Source organism: Chlamydomonas reinhardtii, chromosome 9, assembly GCF_000002595.2.
Source record: "Chlamydomonas reinhardtii strain CC-503 cw92 mt+ chromosome 9, whole genome shotgun sequence".
Classification (NCBI taxonomy): domain Eukaryota; kingdom Viridiplantae; phylum Chlorophyta; class Chlorophyceae; order Chlamydomonadales; family Chlamydomonadaceae; genus Chlamydomonas; species Chlamydomonas reinhardtii.
The window spans coordinates 9,619-30,720 of NC_057012.1; the positions used below are offsets into that span (position 1 = coordinate 9,619).

The window sequence follows — 21,102 nt, forward strand, 5'->3', positions numbered from 1 at the left end:
CGAGCATGGCGTAGCGGGCAGTCGGCTGCAGCGGCAGGGGTGTTGAGAGGTGGAGGTTTTCCTTGCTGCCTGCTGCCTGCCGCACTAGTGCTTGATAGCTGAGCGCGACTGGGCACATATGGCGGGCGGTGCCTGCACAAACCGACCCCGGCTATGTCCGGGAGATGAGGCTAGTATCGGAACCTTCGACCTCAGACGGAGGACGTGGCGGGGGCTCAGCCCACTTTTCCCTTGCGAGGGAAAGCCTGGTTTGGCTATGTGCCTGTGGAAACCGACCCCTGCTATGTCCGGGCAATGAGGTTGTTCGGCCTCAGACTGCGGAGGGGCTCAGCCCCTTTTCCCATGACCGGGGAACACTTGTCTTGTCAAACCCTAAAACGTATATATAGGCATTTGGGGCCCCTGGATGCCGTGGGCGACAATGTGATCAGGCACGTAATCAGGGCCCTTCTCGCCAGCGGCGGCACCCTACCCCTGGAACCCCCGCCTGGAAGATGCAAGCCTTGTGGGATCGTGGCCGCAGATGCAGGCGTTGTAGGCAGTGCACCACGGCGGGAACTTTGGGGACATTGGAGCTATTTTGCAGGCGGCAAGGCACGCAACCCATGTCGCATGCCTGCCATGCATTGGATGGGCATTGCGGGCAGGCCTCCAGCACTGCAGGGAAGCCTCCAGCAACGGGGTGGCCGTAGAGCAGCTCTGTTGGGATTCCCGCCTGGTGCTGTTCAGCAGCTTAAACTGCGCCCACCCCCCTCCAATTTCATTGGGCTCGGGCATGTACCTGGTGTACCCCCTACCCGGGCGCATACGGTACCGTACACCCCCAGAGCCACCAAAGTGATTACAGTGCCCTCCACGGGTGCGACATGCCCTCACTGTATAAGGGCGATCCGTGGCTCTCGCCAACGCGGCGTCCCCACACGCTGAAACGATGTGTTAAGTTTGCTCCTAGATTAGAGACGACCACTCAGGACGGTGTATTGGGGCTCGCGCTGTGATGTGGTCAACCCATCTAGCTCCCTATGTCAACGGACCTAGGCCGGACGGCTGGGGAAGACAGCATCAACCTGTCCTCCAAACTCTGTACACACAACATGACTTGCGCCGCCTCTTCATCACCTCTTGCACCTCCCGCCAGAGCACCTCCTGCGGTGTGCCCCGCCCATGTGCCTGCCCCGCCCATGTGCCTGCCACTGCTCTCGCCGCGCCCTCTGCCACTGCTGGACCCTGGCATCGCTGCTCACACGCGGCACGTGCTATACACATCATAGTTGTAGACTCTACACTGGTGCGGTATGTCAACCACCACCACAAACAAAGGCCCACCGGGGCCGCTTTTGCGGACGTGACACGATCCCAAGCCTCCCTCACGACGCCTGGCCACCTATCTATCCTTCCCGCGCTCATTCCCGTATGCATTGTCCAGTAAGCCACCTTCACCTTACGAGACTCCCACATGTGTAGACAGCCTGTTCCAACACGTCCCCGCCATGTGCACCACCAACACACAACTGCCGGGTGGGTATGCATCCATCCTTGTATCTGCCCTTTACGCACCCTGCGCCTCAATTGCCCCCTGCTCGCCCACGGCCTCAGGCAGCCCCGGCTCCCCCGCCGCCGCCCGCCGCGCCGCCCACAGAGCCCGCACACTGGGCCACGACTCGCAGCAGCGCTTCCAGCCGAATGCCTCCGTCGTGTTGGCCCCCACATTCGCGTAAGGCGGTCGGGGGGCAGCAGGGGCAGGCTCCGGCCCCGCCTCCGCAGCAGCGGCGGCCGTGGGCACTTCGCTGCCACTGGGACCCGGCTCAGCAGGATCCGTTGAGGTGCCTGCCGCGGCACCTGCGCTCCCATACACGCCTGTTGCTGCTGTGGGCGCCGTCGCCTGAGCCTTGCGTGCCGCCTCCGCCTTGCCCCGCACCTGCAGCAGGTCCGGACCGCAGGCACAGGGCATAACCCCCCAGAACTCTGGACTTGGCAAGACAAAGTCAGTATCACATGCAGACCCAGTTGCGTGTCAGTTGCCTGCCTCCAGCCGCCCCCACACCTGCACGGACAGCTTGCGGCAGGTGGCGGGTCCCATGAGCTCGCGCGCAAAGGCCAGCAGCTCGATGGCGCTCAGCGAGCGAAGCGCCGCCACCTCAGCCTCCTGCGTGGCGGGTGGAGTGGTGTGAGCCAGTGTGAGATGATGTGCAATATCGTGATCACAATCAGCATCTTGTATATGGTTCTGAGCGTGTGCGCCCTCATATCAACATGCATGAGGAGCAAGCACCACTCAAGTTACCTTGCGGCAAGTCAAGTAATGAATGCTAGCAGCCACTTCTGCCTATAGCAACGAATGGGCACGCCCGCATACAACCGTCCCCGACCCATACCCGCATGGACGCAGGCAATAGCCACGCGCGACAGGCGTAACGCGCACCTGGCGGTCAAATACATAGGTGCCGTGTTGAATTTCGGACCACCAGCGGTTGGCCAGGTCACCTGACAGCGTATCAAGGGAAGGGGCGCGGGTGGGGGCGTGTGGCGCACGCAGCGAATCCAAAAGTACACCGGGGAAGGCACTGGGTTAGCACATGAAGGGTCCCATTCGACGCGGGGGGGAGGGTCATGTGCTGATGTGCCTGCCCCACGTCGGCACCACCAAGCCCGCCGGCCACGGCAAATAAGGCCCGATGCCGACAACACCTTTGGGTAACCCCCTCTCCCCCTGGGCCGCCAGCCTGGCCAGGTACCCTGCAACACCCCTGCCTGCCTCTCTCGACCCATCTTTTCCGCTTCATACATGAGCTCTGACCCATGCAAGCCAACGCATGCCTGGCCAAGCCAGCTGGAGGGCCTTGCTTTGGCCTCTGCCCACCCCAGCCTCCCACCCCTAATGCATCCCGTCTTTCACGGAACGCTTACCCCCTCCCACCCCACCCCAGCTCCGCTCACCCAGCTTCTTGGGCTTCTCCAGTTTGGCCTTTGCCAGCTCCTCCACCGCCGTGGCAAACTCAGAGAGGGCGGAGGAGGTGGTTGTGGAGGCGGCAGGGGTGCCGGGCTCAGATGCAGCCGCCGAATCGCCCCCGCCGCCCTCGCCTCGCGGCGGCGCGAGGGCGCACTTCTCAGGCAGATCTGCGATGGTTTGCCGACATGCCAGCTAAGTGCTCACCATCGCGCGCAACCTGTGACGTAAGGACTTGCCACATGAACCACAACTGGCGTGGGCCTTTTGAGGATTGGGCTGGTTTACTCCTCTGGTCCCCGACCACCCACCCACCAATGTTGCCAGGCCTCGCACCGCACCTGTGTCCAGCAGGCGGCTCACGAAGTCGTCCATGCGCCGACACAGCTCGTCCGCGTCGTGGGAGTTGGACTGGGGGAGGCATGTGGAGGGGTGAGCTGGGTGAGGTGACGGTGCCGATGAGCTGGTCGGCTGGGGGAAGCACGGCACACACTTCCTGCTGTGGCGCCCCCAACAGCCTCCCCCCCCCCCCGCCCCCCACTCACCTGCACCAGCAGCTCCAGGTACCCCACGCCGTGCTCCGCCCCGCCGTGCAGGCTGACGATGTAGCCCAGCTGCTGCCGGGTGCGCAGCTCGGCAAAGGCGTCGCGCTTGGACAGCTGGGCCTGCGGGCGCGTGGAAGGGTGTGAGGGTGGGTATAGGCACGGTTTGTGACGGCGCACATTGGACAGCCGTCAGTGCCGGTAACAGCCGGTGACCACCCAGCACCAATGATGCAAGGCACTTCCGGCTCCAGTCCCCGCCGCGTGTTGCACTGGGTGTGTGCGTGTGCCATGCGGCATGCGGTGTCACAACCCGCCTGCCGCCCCGCACCGCCGGCCCCTCACCAGCAGCTGACCCAGGGCGTTGCGGCGGAGGTCGTCCGGGCCGCGCTGCAGGAGCCAGGAACGCGGGGCGAGGTCGTATGGTGCAGGGGTTAATGAAGGTGCGGCTCAACCTGTGTAGCAGTCGCTATCACGGCGGTCGGCACAACGGCAGCGTCTAGCGCTGACCAGCTATAACTGAATATGTAGTGCCCCCACTGCTCCTGGTCAACCCCCCCCCCCCCTCACCCCCCTCACCCCCCACACACCTGGTACAGCACCACTGCCGCGCTGTTCTCATCCCGGCCGCTGGGCCCCTCCTCCGCAAACAGCCAGCCGTTGCACACCGGAGGCTGTGGCGGAGGCGGGGCAGAGGCGGAGGCGGGGCTGGGGTCGGAGGTGGGGACAGAGGCCGCCTCGGCTGGCGCTGCGCCAGTACCGGCCTCGGGCACAGGTATGGGCGGGGCGGTGGGCAGCTTGTTGACTCGGAGCTCGGCCCGCTCGCACTCGTGCAGTGGCGCGGAGCCCAGCTGCGCGTGCGAGGGCGAAGAGTTACGCGCATGAGTTACACGGGAGTGAGCGGTTAAGTAAGTTGCTAGGGCGGATGATAAAAGTGGCGCTCAGTTGTGGCTGGTCGTCACAGTAAGCGAACCTACGGCAGCGGCTGGCAATATTGGACGTGGAAGTGGCTGGTGTGGGTAGAGTGGGTACAGGTGCGAGCGGTTAGCACCCGGTCTCGCCCGCCCCCTGCCCCCCCCCCCCCAGCTGCGCCTACCTTGTCCCTCAGCAGCTGCAGCACCAGTCCGCCGCACCGCACCGCCTCGGCCGCCCGCATGTTGCCCGCAGCCAGACCCTCCACGAAGCAGCTGCGATGGCAGGCGAGAGGGGTGGAGTGAGGGACTCGGCGGCATGGAGGGTGCCGCTGAGCAGTAATCTTGATGGGGCGGGGTTGGCAGTGCAGCTCATGGCCCATGGCCATTTGGCTTCTGGCCTTGCGCTCCCGGCTTCCCTGTTCCAACTGTCTCGAACGCCCCCAGCCCCGAGCCGCAGCCCCTAGCCCTCAGGCAACCCCAACCCAACCCCCACCCCTCCGTTTTCCATGAACGGCTCCCCCCCCCGCCCCCCGAACATAGGCCGTGTCAGGCTATGCAGCAGCATAACATAAAACGGGAACATTATTCGGAGGGTCTACGCGCTGGTGCTGGAGCTCGAGCTGGAGCCGGAGCTGGTCGACATGGTCGGTAACGCTTGATGTTCCGCAAGCTGGTCTCCAGTCTACCACTTCCTTAACTAGTCATGAATGTAACCCTCCCCCCCTCACCGGCTGGTCAGTCTCCGCACGTGCTCCTCCAGCTCCTGCGCCCCCACCTGCCCCGCCACCGCACCGTACAGCTCCAGCGGCCAGCGCCGGCTGGTGGTCAGCAGCTCGGCCCGGTACATGGCCCAGCTGATGGGGGGAGGGAAGGGAGTGCGTGGGTGGAGGGTATCAGGAGTGCAGTGACGAGGATTCAGGCACAGAAGTCAGGAGGTGACGGGCGGAGGGGGGCCGTGTACTAGTGTGCTGCTTATCAGCTCCTGCTTACCCGCCACCTCCTATGCCGCCCACCTGTAAGGCTGGTTGTGCATCTGGTTGGCATACTCCCGCACCAGCCCCTCGCGCACGAACTCAAACCGGTCAGGCAGCACCTGGGGGCACGGCATGAGCAAGGCGCGATCAAGGCTCTGTGCTGATAGCGACGATGTCACAAGGTGCATGTGACCACGGCGATGCACAGATCAATATAACTCACGTACCTGCAAGTCCCCATGTGTGTAAGCGACCCAAGAAGCGACCCTTCCCCTGCTGACCCTTCCCGCCTCAGCCCTCCTCCCACCACCCAGGCCCCCTCACCTTGAAGTCCCCCAGCCGCCCCAGCACCTCCGTCATGAGGTGCGGCAGCTTGTGGTTGTAGCCGCTCAGCAGCAGCTGCACACCCGACTGAGTGTTAAGCAGGTTGTAGTCCAGACCCGCCTGTGGGGGGAGAGGGCGGGGCAGGAAGACGGGAGGGCAAGGGAGGAGAGGGAGTTCACCATTCACAGATACCTGAGGGCATGTGAGCATCGGTAGGTTAAGCAGCGGTATAGGCCGAGAGCGCCAGCACAGCGTCAAGGCGCGTCTGTCAGCCAGGGCTAAAACGGCGCATTGCGCCATACGGCACCACCCCTCTTGCACATCAACCCCCCTCCTACCCACCTGCTGTGCGGGGTATGCGACCTCGTTCAGGTAGTCCAACACCAGCTTAACAAACAGCCTGTGAGGGGTTGCAAGGTTAAAACATTGGTAACAGGATAATGGGGTGGAGGGGGAAGCCAGACAGTGGGCGGATAGTAGGACTGAGCAGAAACCCAAAGAGGCATGCATGGGCCACACACCGCAGCGCACGGCCGAGCACACCCTGAGGTCGGCCCACCCTCCCCTTGCACGCGCACACACAGACACACATACACATACACACACAGACACACGCACGCACGTACACACACACGCACGCACGTACATGCATACAGCGGTTTATGACCTCCCTTCCATGTGTGTCTCTCACCCACCGGGTCAGCACCGCCGCACGCGGGCTGGAGTAAGCCTCCGGGCTCTGCAGTGGAGGGGTGGGTGTGCAGCCGTCAATCTATCAGGCCAAAAGCATGCCGGGTGTCTGAAGCCAAAAGGGGTAATGGCGATACCGGCACATGGACCAGCAATTGAACGACAGGCATGTCTGACAGGCGCCCCCCCTTCTCCATGAACGGCTAACCCCCGTACACACACACACACACACACACACACACACACACGCACGCATATACACACACGCTGCTTACCCTTTCCCCCCCCCCCGCAAAAAACCTCCCCCCCCCTCCCAACCTGTATGTCCAGGTACAGGACGGCCTTGGGCTGGCCGAACCGCGTGTCGGGCTTGTGCCACAGCCGCAGCCGCCCCGGCACCGCCAGGGCCACCACGGGGGCAGCGGCGGCCTCGTCCGCAGCCAGAGACAGGTCCGTGGGGATGAAGGGGTTGGGCGCGGGCAGGTGCAGCCTGAGGTGGGTGGAGGAGTGAGGATCCAGGCAGGGGAAGGGCGGACAGGGAATGTGCGAGCCGCTGTGTGTGCACGCTACCCCCCAGGTCTGCAGCCCCACCCCAGCCCACCCCAGCCGCAGCACTCACTCCGGCTGGTCCTGCGGCCGCTCCAGCGCCTGCCCCCACGCCTCCAGCCAGGCAGGCGGCAGGGGCGACACACTGTACTGCGCGCCGTAGTGGGGCTCAGTCAGCAGGGGCGGAGGAGGCGCGGCGGAGTCAGGGCAAGTGGGGGCCGTTGCGGAAGCCACATCAGCGGAGAAGGGCCCGGCAGGTTCATCCGCAATAGCCGCCGCCGCCGCAGCAGCTGTGCGCTGCGCGCTTGGTGACACGGTGGCGGTCGCGGCGTCCTCGTTGTGCTGCAGGTGCTGCTTGCTTATCCAGAACAGGCGCAGGTCCTGGGGGCTGAGCAGCTCCAGGGCGGAGGCAATGGCGGCGGGGTCGAAGGCTAGGGGCACGCCGTACAACGCCGGCAGCAGGTCCTGTACGGCGGGATACACGTAAGGATGCATGTACTGCAATGCGGCTCAGTGCTGCAGGCGTGTTGCCACATGTACATGGCCACAATCCGGCAGTGTCCCGGCAGTGTCCGGGGTACTCGCCCCTCCCCTACCTGGGGCGGGTAGGTGTGCAGCCCAGCAGCCAGGCTGGTGGTGTAGCTGAAGGCCCGGCCCTTGTCGCGTGTGTCGAAGTGCAGCTGCGCCAGGCCCCGCACCTCCTCCCAGATGCGGGCGCTGATGCCGCCCGGAGACCGCATCAGGCCAATGTAGCTGTGCGTATGGGGGAGGGGGGGGGGTTACATTCATGATTAGTTAAAGAAGTGGTAGACGGTAGACCATGTGGGGGGGGGAGTGGCAAGGGGGAGGGCGGTTGCGGGGTAGGTGCCAATCGGGTGTGTGGGCGCGCATGCGGGCTCGTACGTGGCCGTGGGGCGGAGGGAGGGAGGCCCAGCTGAGTGCGCGGGGACATCGTGCCGTGTGTGATGCACCGTGTGAGGCGCCGTACAATGATCCTCACCGCATGGTCGCGGGCTATACCGATAATATGTCCATCACCATCATTAATGCTACAGCGTAAACTCGACATTGTACGCATATACACAGCCGCACACCTACCCACCCACATGCCCACCCACCCGCCGCACCCACCTGAACACCACCTCAGCCACCTGCTGGACGTGGCGCTGGCCGTCCTCCGTCAGCTCGATGTGAACCTGCACAAGAGGGGGGGTGTAGATATCAGCCCAAACTGAATCAAACACTAACGGTTTTACCAACGTTGGACCGGCTATAGGGGAACGGGCGGCCAGAGACCTGGGCACCCGATGCTCAATCGCCTTTCGCAGCTCCAAGCCAGCGGTACCGTCCCCAGGAACCCTGCCGCCATAAGCTGCCGCTACATCAATCGTTGGGCTCGGGCATACCACCGCCCGCCCCCGCTAGGCTTACCGTGAAAAAGGATGCGAAGGACATGCCGCCGCCGCTCTCGCCCGCCCATAGCGCACTGGCCCAGCCCCGCGCCTTAAGCAGCGCGAACACACTGCCCTCGCCTGCGTGACCAAGAGCATGTGGCCCGCAGGGGCGAGGAATCACCACAGCACGTGTCGGGACCTAGCACACTAGCCGCCGCACGTGTGCGCCCACGCGACCCGAGGCATCTGTTTCCGTCCCAGCCGCCGCCGTCTGCCCCGCTTCCGCCTTATGCGTTCAGGTGTGTGCGCCCCACCCTCGTGCCCCAGTAGGTGGCTGAGGTAGCCCAGCGGCTGCTCCCGGTACTGCCGCTCGGAGGGCGGGACCTGCGGGGTGGGAGGTGTGTGTGGGGGGGTGCAAGGATTGGTACAGACATGTGTAGCGAGGTAGACAGCAGGTGTGGTGTTGTGCGTACCCCCGGGGTGGGGGGGGGGGGGTTACACGCATTAAGTGTACGCAGTGAAGTCGTAGCCAGGTACAAAGGTACACAGTAGTGGGGGGTGTTATATTCATGATTATCCTCAGAAGTGTAGGCGTAGGGGGGGCAGAGCAGAGGACGCGGTGGGTGTAACCGTGGGTTACATGTGCAGGCGGGCGGGCCGGAGCACGGCAGGGTGGGTAGCCGTCCATGAGTGGGTGTGCACTACGGGCCTCGCTCCAGACGCCTCCCTCCTTCAGTGCAATGCATGCAAGTCCTGGGCGCCATGTTCCCCGAGCCCATGGGCCACTTCCCGGTGCACGGCGCTGGACGCAATGCAGGCCCACGTGCGACAGCTGCCGGTACCTTGTCGAGGGCCCTCAGCTGTGATTCCCATGCCGTGGCCTTTCAATATGCGCTGCCTTTCCACCAGTCCGTCTGGCATCGATGGCTAACCCGCCCTTCCTTGTGCCTCTGGTTTCTTTGCGGGAATGCCCCCCCCCCATACACATCCACACATACGCACACATGTTCACCTGCCACACCATCTCCAGACTCTGCCCCTCCTTCACTGGCACCAGCCGCAGCAGCACACCCCTCTGGTCCGCCAGGAACACCGAGTCTGGAGGAGGCGGGCGGTGGGTGCAGGGGATATGGTAGTGATTGTAGTGGATAACTGGTGGGTTTAGGGTCTGCGGGGGAGACACAGGTGGCGGCACAGGGCTGCACAAGCCCCTGCAAACCTCCCTCACCGCTGAACTGCGGCCGGCTGAGGCGCTTGTTGGGCACCTGGCTGAACAGAGGCGCCACCTGGGGAGGAGGCATGTGCAAGGTACGGCAGCGAGCAGGGCAGGACGAGGTGCTCGTGCCCTCATGACAGGGAAAACAACAACGACTGAGCACCCCGGGCCACCCCACTTCTTGCACCCCCGGCCTCCCCCCCCCGCACACATGCGCCACATGCCCCCGCCCACGCACCATGTCCTGCAGCTCCTGCAGCGGCTGCCGGCCCAGCACCGCCAGGCAGCAGCGGTCGGCGCTGTAGTGGGCGGAGTGGAAGTCCACCACCGCGGCCCGCGGGTCGGACCCGGCGGCCAGCGGGCCATCGTACAGCGTGTGGCGGGTGCCTGGGGGTGTAGGGGAGGTGGGGCGGGACGTGTCTGGAAGCAAGCTTGTCGCGGTGTATGAGGCTTACGGAGGGGCGAGCGCATGGGCTTGCTGGCCGGCTGAGAGGCTGGGGGCACCTGCAGGTGCAGGTGCAGGTGCAGGTTTGGGGCTGCGCCTGTGGGTGCTGGGGGGCTGGGTGCCTCAGGTGCAGGTGCTGTAACAAGCACGGACCCGACATGCGCCTTGTGCCTTTCGGGTTATGACAGCTCTGGGAACAACAGCAGCGTCGGCAGGGACTCAGCGCAACACGCTGGGGTGGACAGGACACACGCCTACCGGTAGAGAAGCGGGACCAGGGGTGGTCGGGGTTGGCGGTGCTCTTGTTCACCTGGGGGCGCGGCGGTGTGGCGGTGGCAGCAGGTCAGCCCTTGGGGGTCACGCGAGCGGCCCCTGACCGGCCCCTGAGCGGCCGGCTGGCTCGGGAGTCCGGACCGACCGACCTGCTGCTTGCGCCAGGGGTCGGAGTTGAGGTTCTTGCCGTGCTCCGAGTCCACCGCCCGCACCTGTGCGCATGCGTGTGCACAGGTGGGTCCCAGGTGCGCACTGCTTCCTACTCCACACACGTCGCAGTACGTTGCATAAGCTGCGACAACGCAGGCAGACTGCGCCTGAACGCTCTGCACGCTGTGGACTGGCACCAAGTTCGAGTGCGTGGTCAGTGGTGGACTCAAACGACCCCCTCCCCACCCCACCCCACTTCACTTCTTAATTAATCATGTATGTAACCCACCCCACACACACGCCTGCACCAAAGCACACGCATAGACACACCACCCCACCTCCCGCACCCCTTACCTCCCGCTCTATGCCGTCCTGGCTGATGAGCGGCTCAATGAAGAACTGAGAGAAGCGGTCCAGAGCCTCACCCAGAGACTCCCAGTTGATGTCGAACTGGGGTGCAGGGCGTGGGCGCAGGGTAAAGAGGCACGCGAGAGCTGAGAGGAGCTGAGACACGAAAGGGCAGCATGCGAGCCCCCACGTATAGTGCTTGGTAGCACACGTCACCCAACTTCACCCATCCATTGTCACCCAGCCCGTCATCCACAGCCACCACCGCCCGGTTCACGAGCTCACGTGGTAGTTGGTGTGTTCGGCCGATGTGTAGGCGTTGGTGGCGCCGCCGTGGTCGCTGATGAACTTGGTGTACTCGTCCTGTGAGGGGGTAGAGGGATTGCATAGTAAGGGCAGTGGGAGGAATGAAGGTCTGTGGGGGCGGGACCACGTCGGGGGAGGGGGCACCAGAGCCAGGAAGGCAGTCGGTAAATAAATACACGCTGGCAAAGCCCTACACCTGCACATGCCTGGCCCCCCTCCCGCATCGGCTCTCACCTCCACCGGGTACTTGGCGCTGCTATAGAAGAGCATGTGCTCCGTGAAGTGCGCCAGCCCGGGGAAGGCGCGGGGGTCAGACAGCGAGCCCACACACACCTGCAGCGGCGGAGGCGGCGGAAGGTGCTAGGCCGCCCTGCTCCGCCGCCCAACCTACTCCACAAGGCGCGCCACACCATACACCCACGTACTTACATCCATCGCGGCTCCAGCCTTGTCCGCTGTGGGGTCGCTGATGAGGAGCACTCGCAGCCCGTTGGGCAGCAGCAGGTACCTGTGTGTGTGTGTGCGCGCAGACCACCAGCTGCTTGGGCTGCTCGTGTGTCCGCCCTACCGGGCCCTTCGTTCCGGCCCCAGAAGCCCACGGCCCTTGGATCGCCTCCAGCCACCAACATTACTGTACCTGTACTCCATGTCATCGTTTGCCGGCTTAAGAAGCTTGACTGCTTGACCGCCGTCCGGTATTGGCGCCACTGGGACAGGGCCGAGTGAGCGTGAGTCCTCCATTTCTATGCGACGGTAATTCAACAGTATTTTATGTTACTTGGATTGGTACGCTGGGCTTTGAATACTCTCGTGGCCCTGACTGTTACACGGCGTCAGGCTCTGGTGTCTGCGTCGCTACGTCGCTTTGTAATACCCGCTATCGCGTGTCATGCGAAAATTCGCTGTCAAAAAGGTTGCGCTATTGGAAAGAGACCAACGTGCGACACGCCACGATGCCGGCGTATCGAGTGCCGCCTTGCCCTTCTCACGACAGGCTCATCGGGATTCACCATTCCCACCAAAGTATCCCCGAGAGATGCTCAGGCGCATGCGATGGTGTGCGGCACGATAGGGTATGCCGTTAAAATGGACGAGATGCAGGTAGAAGGCTGGGGTCGCCCCCGCTGGTCGCCCGCAGTCATGAATGTCCAACAAGTGTTCCCCGGTCACGGGAGAAGGGGCTGAGCCCCTCCACAGTCTGAGGCCGAACAACCTCATCGCCCGGACATAGCCGGGGTCGGTTTGCACAGGCACGTAGCCAAACCAGGTGCCTAGCAATCGCGATGCCACAGCAGAGCCAACCGCAGCCAGACACAGCACACTTGTCAACAGCCGCACTACTTGTCATGCCGCTACGCATGCCCTGCCCGCCCCACCGCGGACCGCTACCTAGACACCAGCCGGCTCCTCAGCCTGCGCACTTGCGCCGCTTCTTGGGCGGCGCTGCGCTCTCCTCCTCCACGTGGCCTTTCCCGCCCCCTCCGCTACTAAGATGCGCGCACGCGCGCGCGCTGCTGCCGCCGCCGCCGCCGCCGCCGCCGCCGCCAGTCTGCAGCGATGCAGGTCGCTTGTGCCCCAGCAGCACCTCCACCAGCGCGTGCCGGATGTTGGTTGCGGAGTTGACGTCACGTCCCTGCACCGTCGGGAGGGTAGAGTGAGTGAGATGATTGTCCAAAAACACGGCGTGTGAGGACCAGCAGCTTCGCCACGCGCTCTCACATCGTCGCCAGCTCATCGACAGAGTGTCACAAGGCACATCACGCGTGCAGCAGCACGCCTTATATCATGACACCCGGGAGCTAGGATGCCAGCGCCGGAAGTGCTGGGTGCCTGGCCCTGAACTCCCTCCTGCAGTTCCATCCCCCCATGCTCCGGGTACGCGCGGCGCAAGGGTCACCACAGGGGGTCCACGTTTGCTGGAGTCGCTCATTGCCACATTGGAGTCAGGTTTATAGTAGGAACACAGCAACACACGAATCAGCGAAGTGGCAAGTGCATCAGGGGGGTTGGAAAGCTCAGGATCTTACCCCATGCTCAAAGTTGCAGAGCTGTAAGAGAGCATTACGCACGTACTTTTAGTTTTGTCAGCGGTGGTCTGGTGAGGAAGTTAGGGGCCGCCAAAGTTGGGGCGTAGGTCGTCGTCCTGGGTAAAAGGGGGATCCAATCTCAAAAGTTGGGGCGGGCTCATCTTTGCAAGAGGTTTTGCACAGGTTCGTGCCAAGTTTTGTTCCTGGGGGTCCTTCGGGTTTCGGGAGCCCATCCTGGCGGATTTCGGGAAGCGCCCCACAAGCAGAACTAGGGGCCAAACGCTGCAGTACGAGGCTCATATGTGCACGTTATGACGTAATAAGCACAGACAAAGCGTGGGAGGGCTAAGTTGCGCGTCCGGGCGTGGACATGTCGGGACATGTCTCCACATGCGCACTGACACAGCTGGGCTCTGAAGCGCTGGTACGCACGAATTCACGTCTAACAAGGCTGCCGATGCACATTGTCCATTCGTCACGCGGCAGAGAGTTGAGCGCGGGGTGGTCTGGGTCGAGGGGATTTCCGTGGATAGGATCCCGCCGGTGACCGAAGTCTCAGAACAGGACCGCTGATGACACGGAGTGATAGTGCTCGTCAAGAGGAGTCGATTGACACCACTTTGGTATTAAATGGTAGGGTTTTAACCCCTGAACAACAAGGTTTTGTCCGTCAGGGGGTCGGTCGTCCCCTCAAGGGGGGTCCCGGGGGATTTCAGGGCATGGGGTCTGGAACTTTGTTTCCTACCCCCCCCCCTGCCTTCTGTCCTTGTTGCACCACTGCACGGGTGCACCGCTGCCGGCGCTTGGGTGGACATTAGCCGGAGATGGTTCCCTCCTGACCTGGGTGCTGGGCACCCTTCAGGGGTCGTATCTTGTTTTTGAGATAATGTCTTGTCTAGCTCCAGACAAAAACGGCCGGGTGGCCGCCGTTTTTTGTCTGTGCACATGGCGGTTTGGGGGCTTCTCCATAGGAAATTGGACTCAACCCGCCCCAAACCCGGGCCAACAAAGTCTCACCCCAGGCATAAGCCGCCGGGAGGAATGACTAGAAAACGGCCAAAATGGCCAATTAATGTCTGGAGACATTAAGATAGAAGCCCTGGCACCCTTGCTTGGCCGGACTGTCCCTTGTAGTGTCGCATCCATAACTTTGCACCCTGAAACCCATTTCCACTTGTGAAAGCGGATTCGTGCTTTTCTCTCGTTAAGCTCTATCCACTTGAAGCATGGGGTCTGTTTCGGAAGATTCTAACCCCCCCCCCTGCCCCATGAGTGCATTTCTTCCATCGCCACAGGTGCGCGCCATCATGTCCAAAACCAAACTTATTGGCTGCAACTAAGAGGGAGGGTCTGGAGGCCATGCACGGAACAGTTCAGCAAGTCATGGCACTGCACACATCATGCCGCACACAACATCACACACACACACACACACACACACACACACACACACACACACACACACACACACACACACACACACACACACACACACACACACACCCGTTGCGCAATGCTTTCCTTATGCTCTTTAACACACCCGTTAGGACATTAGTCGCCAGACCCACACTAGCGCATTTTGACCTGATACGGCAAACACCCTCATGGCCTGAATGACCACATGCATGCCTATGGCAGAAACCTTGACGCACAAAAGCACGTTCGCCTGAAAGGCCCTCACCTCACACGCTAAGTGCGGTACTTCTGAACCCGACTTTAGGCTTGCCGCCTGCGCCGCACGGGCCTTGCGTGTGCCCTGCGAAAGCTCTCCACGCGCAGGAACACGTACTCTGCACAGCAGTTGCCCCAAGGGTTGTCCTCTCGCGAGATGATTGCGTACCCCAGTGAGGCCAGGTGTTGGAAGAACAGAGCTAGCTCGGGCTGCGGAGGGAGGGCAAAGGGTCCCAGGCTTGACAACTCGTGAGGCTAGGGTGGGGTGAGGTAAGGTACGGTCCCGTTCACATGCCTTGGGCCTGGGCCTCCGGTGGGCAGATGAGTGGCGCATGTGGGCACGTGTAGTGGTATGGGCATGCGTAGGTACGGGGCTGTGCTGAGGGTAACAACAAAACCCACCTGGCTGATGGTCTGTCGCCCCCACATCTGATCGAACCGTGACACGTCCGCCCCCGGGTTTGGCTGCAGCGGCCCGGGCCCAGTGGACAGGCGGTCCAGGTGGAACTCGACCGCCAGCATGTAGGGTAGGCCGGGTGTGTCGGCGCGCCAGGAGGACAGGAAGCCCCACTCAAAGCCTGCAAGCATGTAGATGAAAATAGGTATGGAGGTGCAGGGCAACAGCAGCAGTCGCAGCCGCATTCCACAACAAGTACTGTGTGGCATAAACAAAAGCTGAGCTACAAAGACCAGAACATGCACAACCAGCTTACACAGCAGGCCCGCAGCTGTCGTAATGCTGCATGCCCATACCTTCCACGTCTGCCTTCAAGATATACACGTGGGTATGGTTGTTGCTCTTCATCATGGCGTCCCTGCAAGGTTCATCTTCATTAGTTCATCGGTGCACGCCTCGCCCGCTGTCTCGCCCGCTACTTCACCCGCTGCATTCCATTCCGTTAGCCATTGCAGGGACCTGTTGAACAGGCTCGACGACAGGGCCGTTGTGCACGCACGAACGCACGCAAGCACACACCAGGAGATGTAGTTTGAGAACATGCCTTCGTACTTGCTGGACCCAACACACTGCAGTGCGGCGGCACATTGCAGCAAGAGTCAGCGTCATTCGTCTGGGAGTCCGGGACCCATCGCAGCCCCCATCCATTGAAGGGTACCGTGGGCAATGTCGTGGCCCATACCTTCTTGTGGAAGAAATGCCGTTCAGCGTTGGATGAGCGGCCGTCCACCGTGCAGTCATACGTCCATACCTGGGCCAGGCGGGCAGGGGCAGAGGAATACACACCCAGCCTTAGCACACTGTTAAGCACATGGCTGCAGCATCTGTATTTGCCACAGCTAAGTGCATGGATTACATGAAAGACCTGCTCCCGTGCTCGCGTGCACAAGCTCGCGCAGTCGCGCTGCACTAGGTTCCAGGGGCGTGCATCTCCGAAGGCCCATTGCCCGATGCCTCCCTGACCCCACAAACCTTGCAACTGGTGAGCCGGAGGATGTCCTCCTCAAAGTAGTAGTTGCTGGCACTGCCTAGGGAATACACTACACACTCGGGACCTTCGGGCTCCAGAGGCATGCACATCCACTTTCCACCATCTTCCTGCGCAACCACAGAGAGACGCGGAATCAAGTCGTTCATAGCGTCCGCCCCCTGTAATGTTTAAGTAGCTTAAAGCAGCAAACCGAGGATGCCTATGTGCTTTGTATCACAACAGCGCGCATCCCAATAACTAGGACTTACACCGGGCTTCCTGCCAGGCGGTGCGCCAACTTCTGCAGCAACAAGCAACGGTATGCAAGGGGGCTTTTCAATGAGCCGAAGGCCTATCACCCACTGCCTGAGGGGCCAGGCGTGGTTGCATCACCAGTAGTGCCTCCTGGTTGGAGCGTAGCTGGCGCGGCGTTGCTTGGCAGGCACATCGGTTGCCGTGCCATCCCGCCCGTGCCGCCTGCGCGACGCCCGGCAGCAGCACGCGGCCGCTTACCAGCCCGGTCACCCATCGCTCGTTAAGTTATGATTCGTCCATGCATGGCCCCCATTAGTTTCGGGCGATGTCAGGGTGGATGACGCTGGCCCCGTGTACGGTACACACGTTGCAGCACCTAGCGTTTGGGTGCAGCATCCAGTGCCCGGATCCACCTTTACCTTGTTTGCCCATGCAGCATGACCCAATTAAAGTTCCCTCCAACTGCGCTTAACAACCTACCTGACAGGGTCTTTCCAGGTGGGCAGCCCGTGAACTGCGACGTGAGGAAGGGACTCATTCATGGACGGGACTGCTGGTATCCTGCCCCCCCCACCGTCTACACCAAACCCTCCTGCTACATTGAACCAAGGAGCGACACCGCATAAAAGCACTCACAGGCTTGAAAGCGTCGTAGCGCGCGTGGCCTTGTGGATTCCCCGCCTCCATCGTGCCTTCAAATATGCCCGTCCGCCATCGCGACAAGTTGGCCGCGGCCTCCAGTCCCCATGGTCCTTCGTGTGTCGCAAAAGAGGTGACCGGATGCAGGTGGTGATCAAAGCCAAATGCTAGCTGCAGTGCAGCTAGGAGGGCCAGGAGTGCCGGCAGTGCCGAATAGCCGACATGAAACAAACGTCGTCTGCTGCTGGGCATGTTGCGGGAATGTCCCTGTTCAGTAGGTGCTCTCAAATATTGTAGCGCTGCAAATTCGGGGTCAAAATGTTGCAGAAAAATGCGCTCCGCACAACTGCAGTGCGCAATAATGCCGATTAAACTACAACGAAACTTTACACATCTGGAGCGTTTTCGCATTGGAGGCTCGGCTTCGGTACTCGACATGGATCGGACGGCGTCCTGCACGGTTTCCACGACGACAGTCCCGCCAGTCCGGCGTGTTCCATTGCCGCGTATCCGCCCTCGAGGGTCTCAGTGTCCAAACGAGTGTCCGAAACAGCCGATGGTCTACGTAAATTAGCAAGCGTGTAGAGTGCTCCAATATTGCCGCTTACGTTCATGTCAACAGCCTCGCGGCGGGCGCGCGAGCTACGAGCGCACGACCCGCGCTGTCAGCCCTAGTGAGAGCTACACATCTTGTACTTGTGAAATTTCTGTATTTACACTAGTGTGCTAGCCTAGAGAGGGTAGACGGTTTCGCCGCAAACCCACTGCGTCAAACCCTGCTGACCCGCTGTGGCCCCGCGACGGCCGGAGCCTTCAACTGTCTAGCCATGCTGCAGCCCGAACCGAAAGTTTCGGTTCAATACCTGAAGACCGCAGCTGTACACATGAAGCATAGCGGCGATGCCGCCCAGTAGTCTTCTAGGTCTCCACCGTTTGTGCCGCTCAGGGGAGGGGCAACCGTTCCCCTGGCGCCTCATGGCGCCGCCACATATCATGCCCTGTGTCCTCTCCTGCCGTCGATCCTCGCTCCTATCATGACATTGTTACATAATATGATGCTTGCGGGGCACGCCCCCTGGATCGCTACACGGTCCGCTAGTCCATTCGGCAGGAGCGAGCGAGAGAGCACGGGAGCTCGAACAGCGGGCCCATCAAGCAAACCGTGGCTGAACCCGGGCGCTCTCCCTGTACAATACCGAATGATTTACTGGTATGCGCATTGATATGTATCATAACTATAAGCTTGTCGCTGGCAAACTTTGCAATTCGGTTCTGCCTGACAACGCTTCAAAATGCATGTATCCAGGATCAGTTTAGCGTGAATATGCAGCTAGGACACATCTTCGTGGTATCCTTGTTTGTCATCGCAGCAGTCGGCCAGGACCATGCTTCGCGGTGGCCCGTCTTGCCGACAGTGTTTGAAGCGCTGACAACGGCACAGGCCCCCCTGAGGAATGCTAGTATAGGAGAGCTTGTGCACTGGTATAGGTAAGTGCTGCGCTTAGGTACGATGTGCTTATACACGTACGTGCATCCACATCCCACTCTCTGGAACACCAACCGCGCCTTCGCGCCTCCACCAGGTACACGAACGGTACCTCACCGTTCTACTGCTTGGAAAAGTGCTGCTGGCGATACGAGCAAACGCACTGGCCATACAGGTAGGTTGCAAGCAGTGGGTGGGTTGGGGCACTTCCACCGGCGCGCCATTGAAACCGCAGTGCATCATGGCATGCGGTGGGCCCTGCGCAGGGGCCTCCTACCGGGCAACGTGACCAAGGCTGACCTAATCAGCCCCATCAACAACCGCTTTCTGGGCGACGTGGTGTTCCACAAGTCCCTGCCGCTGCCCCGCACGGACCTCCCGCTGTTCCGGCCTGAGTTCGTGGAATGCATCCAGCCCACAACCATCATCTGGTAAACGCCAAGCCCTAGCTAGGTTGCCGGTGGTGACCAGCGCTCAGCATCTGTGCACTGCCATACGCGTGGTCTGCGAATCAGACATGACAATGGAAGTATGTCTTGTGCAGCTAGTGCGTGGCCAGCCGTTGTCCGGCCTCACGCCAGGTCTCTCCGTGTCTTGACGCAGGGTCGACACACCCGAGCTTGGTTCATTTTTCGACACAGTGCTGCCGCACCTGCGCGTGCCCATTATCCTGGCCTCGGGAGACAGCGACTACACGGCGCCCAAGAGCTACCTGTCGCAGCTGAACAGCCGCAAGCTGCTGCACTGGCTGGCCATGAACTGCGACCTGCCCGCCGCCACCACCGCCAAGCTGTCCTGCCTGCCGCTGGGCGTGTCGCAGTGGCTGTTCAAGGACAACCCCGCCTCCCCCTTCCTGGACGTCATGGAGCAAGTGCTGGGCCGCGGTGTGGGGCTGCAGCAGGGCGTGTGGCCCAGTCCCCGACACCCCAAGTCCAAGCTGCTGCTGGTGGCGTTCAATATGCGCTCCAATGTAGCGCAGCGCACGGCAGCTTGGCAGTATGCGTGTGAGGGGCCGCTCAAGGCTGTGGCCACATGCGGCTCGGGCTGGAGCCTGGAGGAGACGTACGAGCAGACGGCCCAGGTGGGGTGACGGCCGCAGACGAGGGACACGGAACGGGGCAGAGCAGGGAAGGGGACGGGCAACATATGGCTTGTATCTCTGGTAATTAGAGAGCTAGGAGACCGGCAACAAAGCGACTGGACGGTTGAGAGGGGCGGGGGGGAGGCAGCCCGTTTCCATAGTTTTCGTTCGCAAGCGACCCCGTTCTCTGCCTAAACCTTCGGCTACTGGCCGCTGGCCGTCGTGCTCGACCCGGGCTGTGTGCCCGCCCCTATCTGAATAAAGTTTGCGAATTTCCGATATCCTTGCCGCAGCACGCATTTGTCATGGCTCCTGAGGGAGCAGGTCCGGACACGTACCGGGCGTGGGAGACGCTGTACCTGGGCAGCTACCCGGTGGTAATGAGCAACTCGCTGGACTCTGAGTACGTGGGGCTACCGGTGCTAGTGGTGGAGTCCATACACGAGCTGACCGAGGAGCGGCTGTGGCGCACCTACCACGCCTTCCGGGCGCGCCAGTGGAACTATGAGCGGCTGTACATGGGCTACTACCACGAGTCGCTGGGGCACTTCAGATCGGGATTCAACAAGGAGTACAAGATCACTTATCACGCCAGGCCCATGTAGATACACAGCAGTTGCGATTCCTGCTAGGTTAGCAGTTTCCTAGGATGGGTGGGTACGGGGCGCTCGGAGCCATCTATTGGAGCTGTCTACCGGACTCTTCCAACTGGCTGGAAGGCTTCAAGGTGGACATGAAGGTTTCGGAATGTACCCAAACTTGAGATGCCTGTCGCCAGATGGCCGACGGGCCACGGTCTGCGCCGCTTCGTAATCCTGTTCCAACCTAGCGTGGCGGTTACAATAATCGCAGGACGGTATTGATCAGTAGGACTATGTGAGCCGGGTCGTGATGGACGGAGTGTTGGAGACTGGACGGAGTGTTGGTGACTGGGGTAGGGATGCCAGCGTGGGATGCAGGCATGCGGCCCAGATACATGTCTAACAGTGGCCAGGTGTAGCAAAGGTAATGGCATGTGCTTGATAGCAGTGTTGGTCCGCTGTGTGCTTAACTCATGATGCGTATGGTCGTGTTGATGGAAGTTTGAGAGCAATGAAGGATGAGAGAGGTGCAGTGCGTAGTGCAGCGTGGTGTCCCATCACCGTCACCGAGGTGTGGGCGGAGACCACCGGGTAACACACACGGTTCGTGTCGCGTGTCTGCGGAATGGAACCTTATCGTGTCGCACACCGATTAATGGCCTCTAAACGCTTGGCGCTCTGTGTTCCGGCCAGTCTGTCTAGGTTTGGCCTAGCGGATCCCTGTTCAAGACGGGGCAGAGCCCGTATTGACTCCCAGTTAAGGTCCGGTGCCTATGCCAGGACTCTCGTTCCTCTTCAGCCGTCTTCAGCCCCATCGTCCCTCGCCGGCGCCTCCCGCCGCTTCCGCACCGCAGGTGAGCTCCGTC

General features: G+C 61.7%; 4 protein-coding genes across 5 annotated transcripts; 1 reads left to right on the plus strand and 3 right to left on the minus strand.

Moving 5' to 3' along the window:
- Nucleotides 1-829: 829 nt before the first annotated feature.
- CHLRE_09g386113v5 (uncharacterized protein) lies at nucleotides 830-12,067 on the minus strand. Its single transcript, XM_043065377.1, has 30 exons — nucleotides 11,707-12,067; nucleotides 11,499-11,577; nucleotides 11,304-11,402; nucleotides 11,049-11,126; nucleotides 10,770-10,865; nucleotides 10,415-10,477; nucleotides 10,251-10,302; nucleotides 9,786-9,934; nucleotides 9,560-9,617; nucleotides 9,344-9,429; nucleotides 8,646-8,715; nucleotides 8,369-8,469; nucleotides 8,069-8,133; nucleotides 7,534-7,690; nucleotides 7,011-7,402; nucleotides 6,710-6,881; nucleotides 6,397-6,440; nucleotides 6,044-6,101; nucleotides 5,702-5,821; nucleotides 5,417-5,496; nucleotides 5,132-5,257; nucleotides 4,586-4,676; nucleotides 4,080-4,340; nucleotides 3,835-3,879; nucleotides 3,493-3,612; nucleotides 3,289-3,358; nucleotides 2,938-3,117; nucleotides 2,423-2,484; nucleotides 2,045-2,146; nucleotides 830-1,918 (listed from the first exon to the last, which is right to left on the minus strand). Exons 1-30 carry the CDS (start codon nucleotides 11,808-11,810, stop codon nucleotides 1,550-1,552), a joined length of 3,549 nt encoding a protein of 1,182 aa, XP_042920673.1. The 5' UTR covers nucleotides 11,811-12,067; the 3' UTR covers nucleotides 830-1,549.
- Nucleotides 12,068-12,141: 74 nt separating this feature from the next.
- Nucleotides 12,142-13,387, minus strand: CHLRE_09g386125v5 (uncharacterized protein). Its single transcript, XM_043065380.1, has 2 exons — nucleotides 12,967-13,387; nucleotides 12,142-12,702 (listed from the first exon to the last, which is right to left on the minus strand). Exons 1-2 carry the CDS (start codon nucleotides 12,997-12,999, stop codon nucleotides 12,478-12,480), a joined length of 258 nt encoding a protein of 85 aa, XP_042920674.1. The 5' UTR covers nucleotides 13,000-13,387; the 3' UTR covers nucleotides 12,142-12,477.
- On the minus strand, nucleotides 12,142-17,767 carry CHLRE_09g386119v5 (uncharacterized protein). 2 transcript variants are annotated; one of them, XM_043065378.1, is made up of 10 exons: nucleotides 17,086-17,767; nucleotides 16,930-16,963; nucleotides 16,464-16,495; nucleotides 16,197-16,322; nucleotides 15,907-15,975; nucleotides 15,744-15,793; nucleotides 15,521-15,582; nucleotides 15,170-15,345; nucleotides 14,778-14,977; nucleotides 12,142-12,702 (listed from the first exon to the last, which is right to left on the minus strand). In XM_043065378.1, exons 1-9 carry the CDS (start codon nucleotides 17,134-17,136, stop codon nucleotides 14,813-14,815), a joined length of 765 nt encoding a protein of 254 aa, XP_042920675.1. In that variant the 5' UTR covers nucleotides 17,137-17,767; the 3' UTR covers nucleotides 12,142-12,702; nucleotides 14,778-14,812. The 2 variants fall into 2 exon arrangements, with proteins under 2 accessions (XP_042920675.1, XP_042920676.1); XM_043065379.1 differs by lacking the exon at nucleotides 12,142-12,702 and having other exon boundaries at nucleotides 14,062-14,977.
- A 410-nt stretch (nucleotides 17,768-18,177) lies between these two features.
- CHLRE_09g386131v5 (uncharacterized protein) lies at nucleotides 18,178-20,999 on the plus strand. Its single transcript, XM_043065381.1, has 5 exons — nucleotides 18,178-18,576; nucleotides 18,672-18,749; nucleotides 18,841-19,005; nucleotides 19,178-19,655; nucleotides 19,949-20,999. Exons 1-5 carry the CDS (start codon nucleotides 18,413-18,415, stop codon nucleotides 20,258-20,260), a joined length of 1,197 nt encoding a protein of 398 aa, XP_042920677.1. The 5' UTR covers nucleotides 18,178-18,412; the 3' UTR covers nucleotides 20,261-20,999.
- Nucleotides 21,000-21,102: the final 103 nt, after the last annotated feature.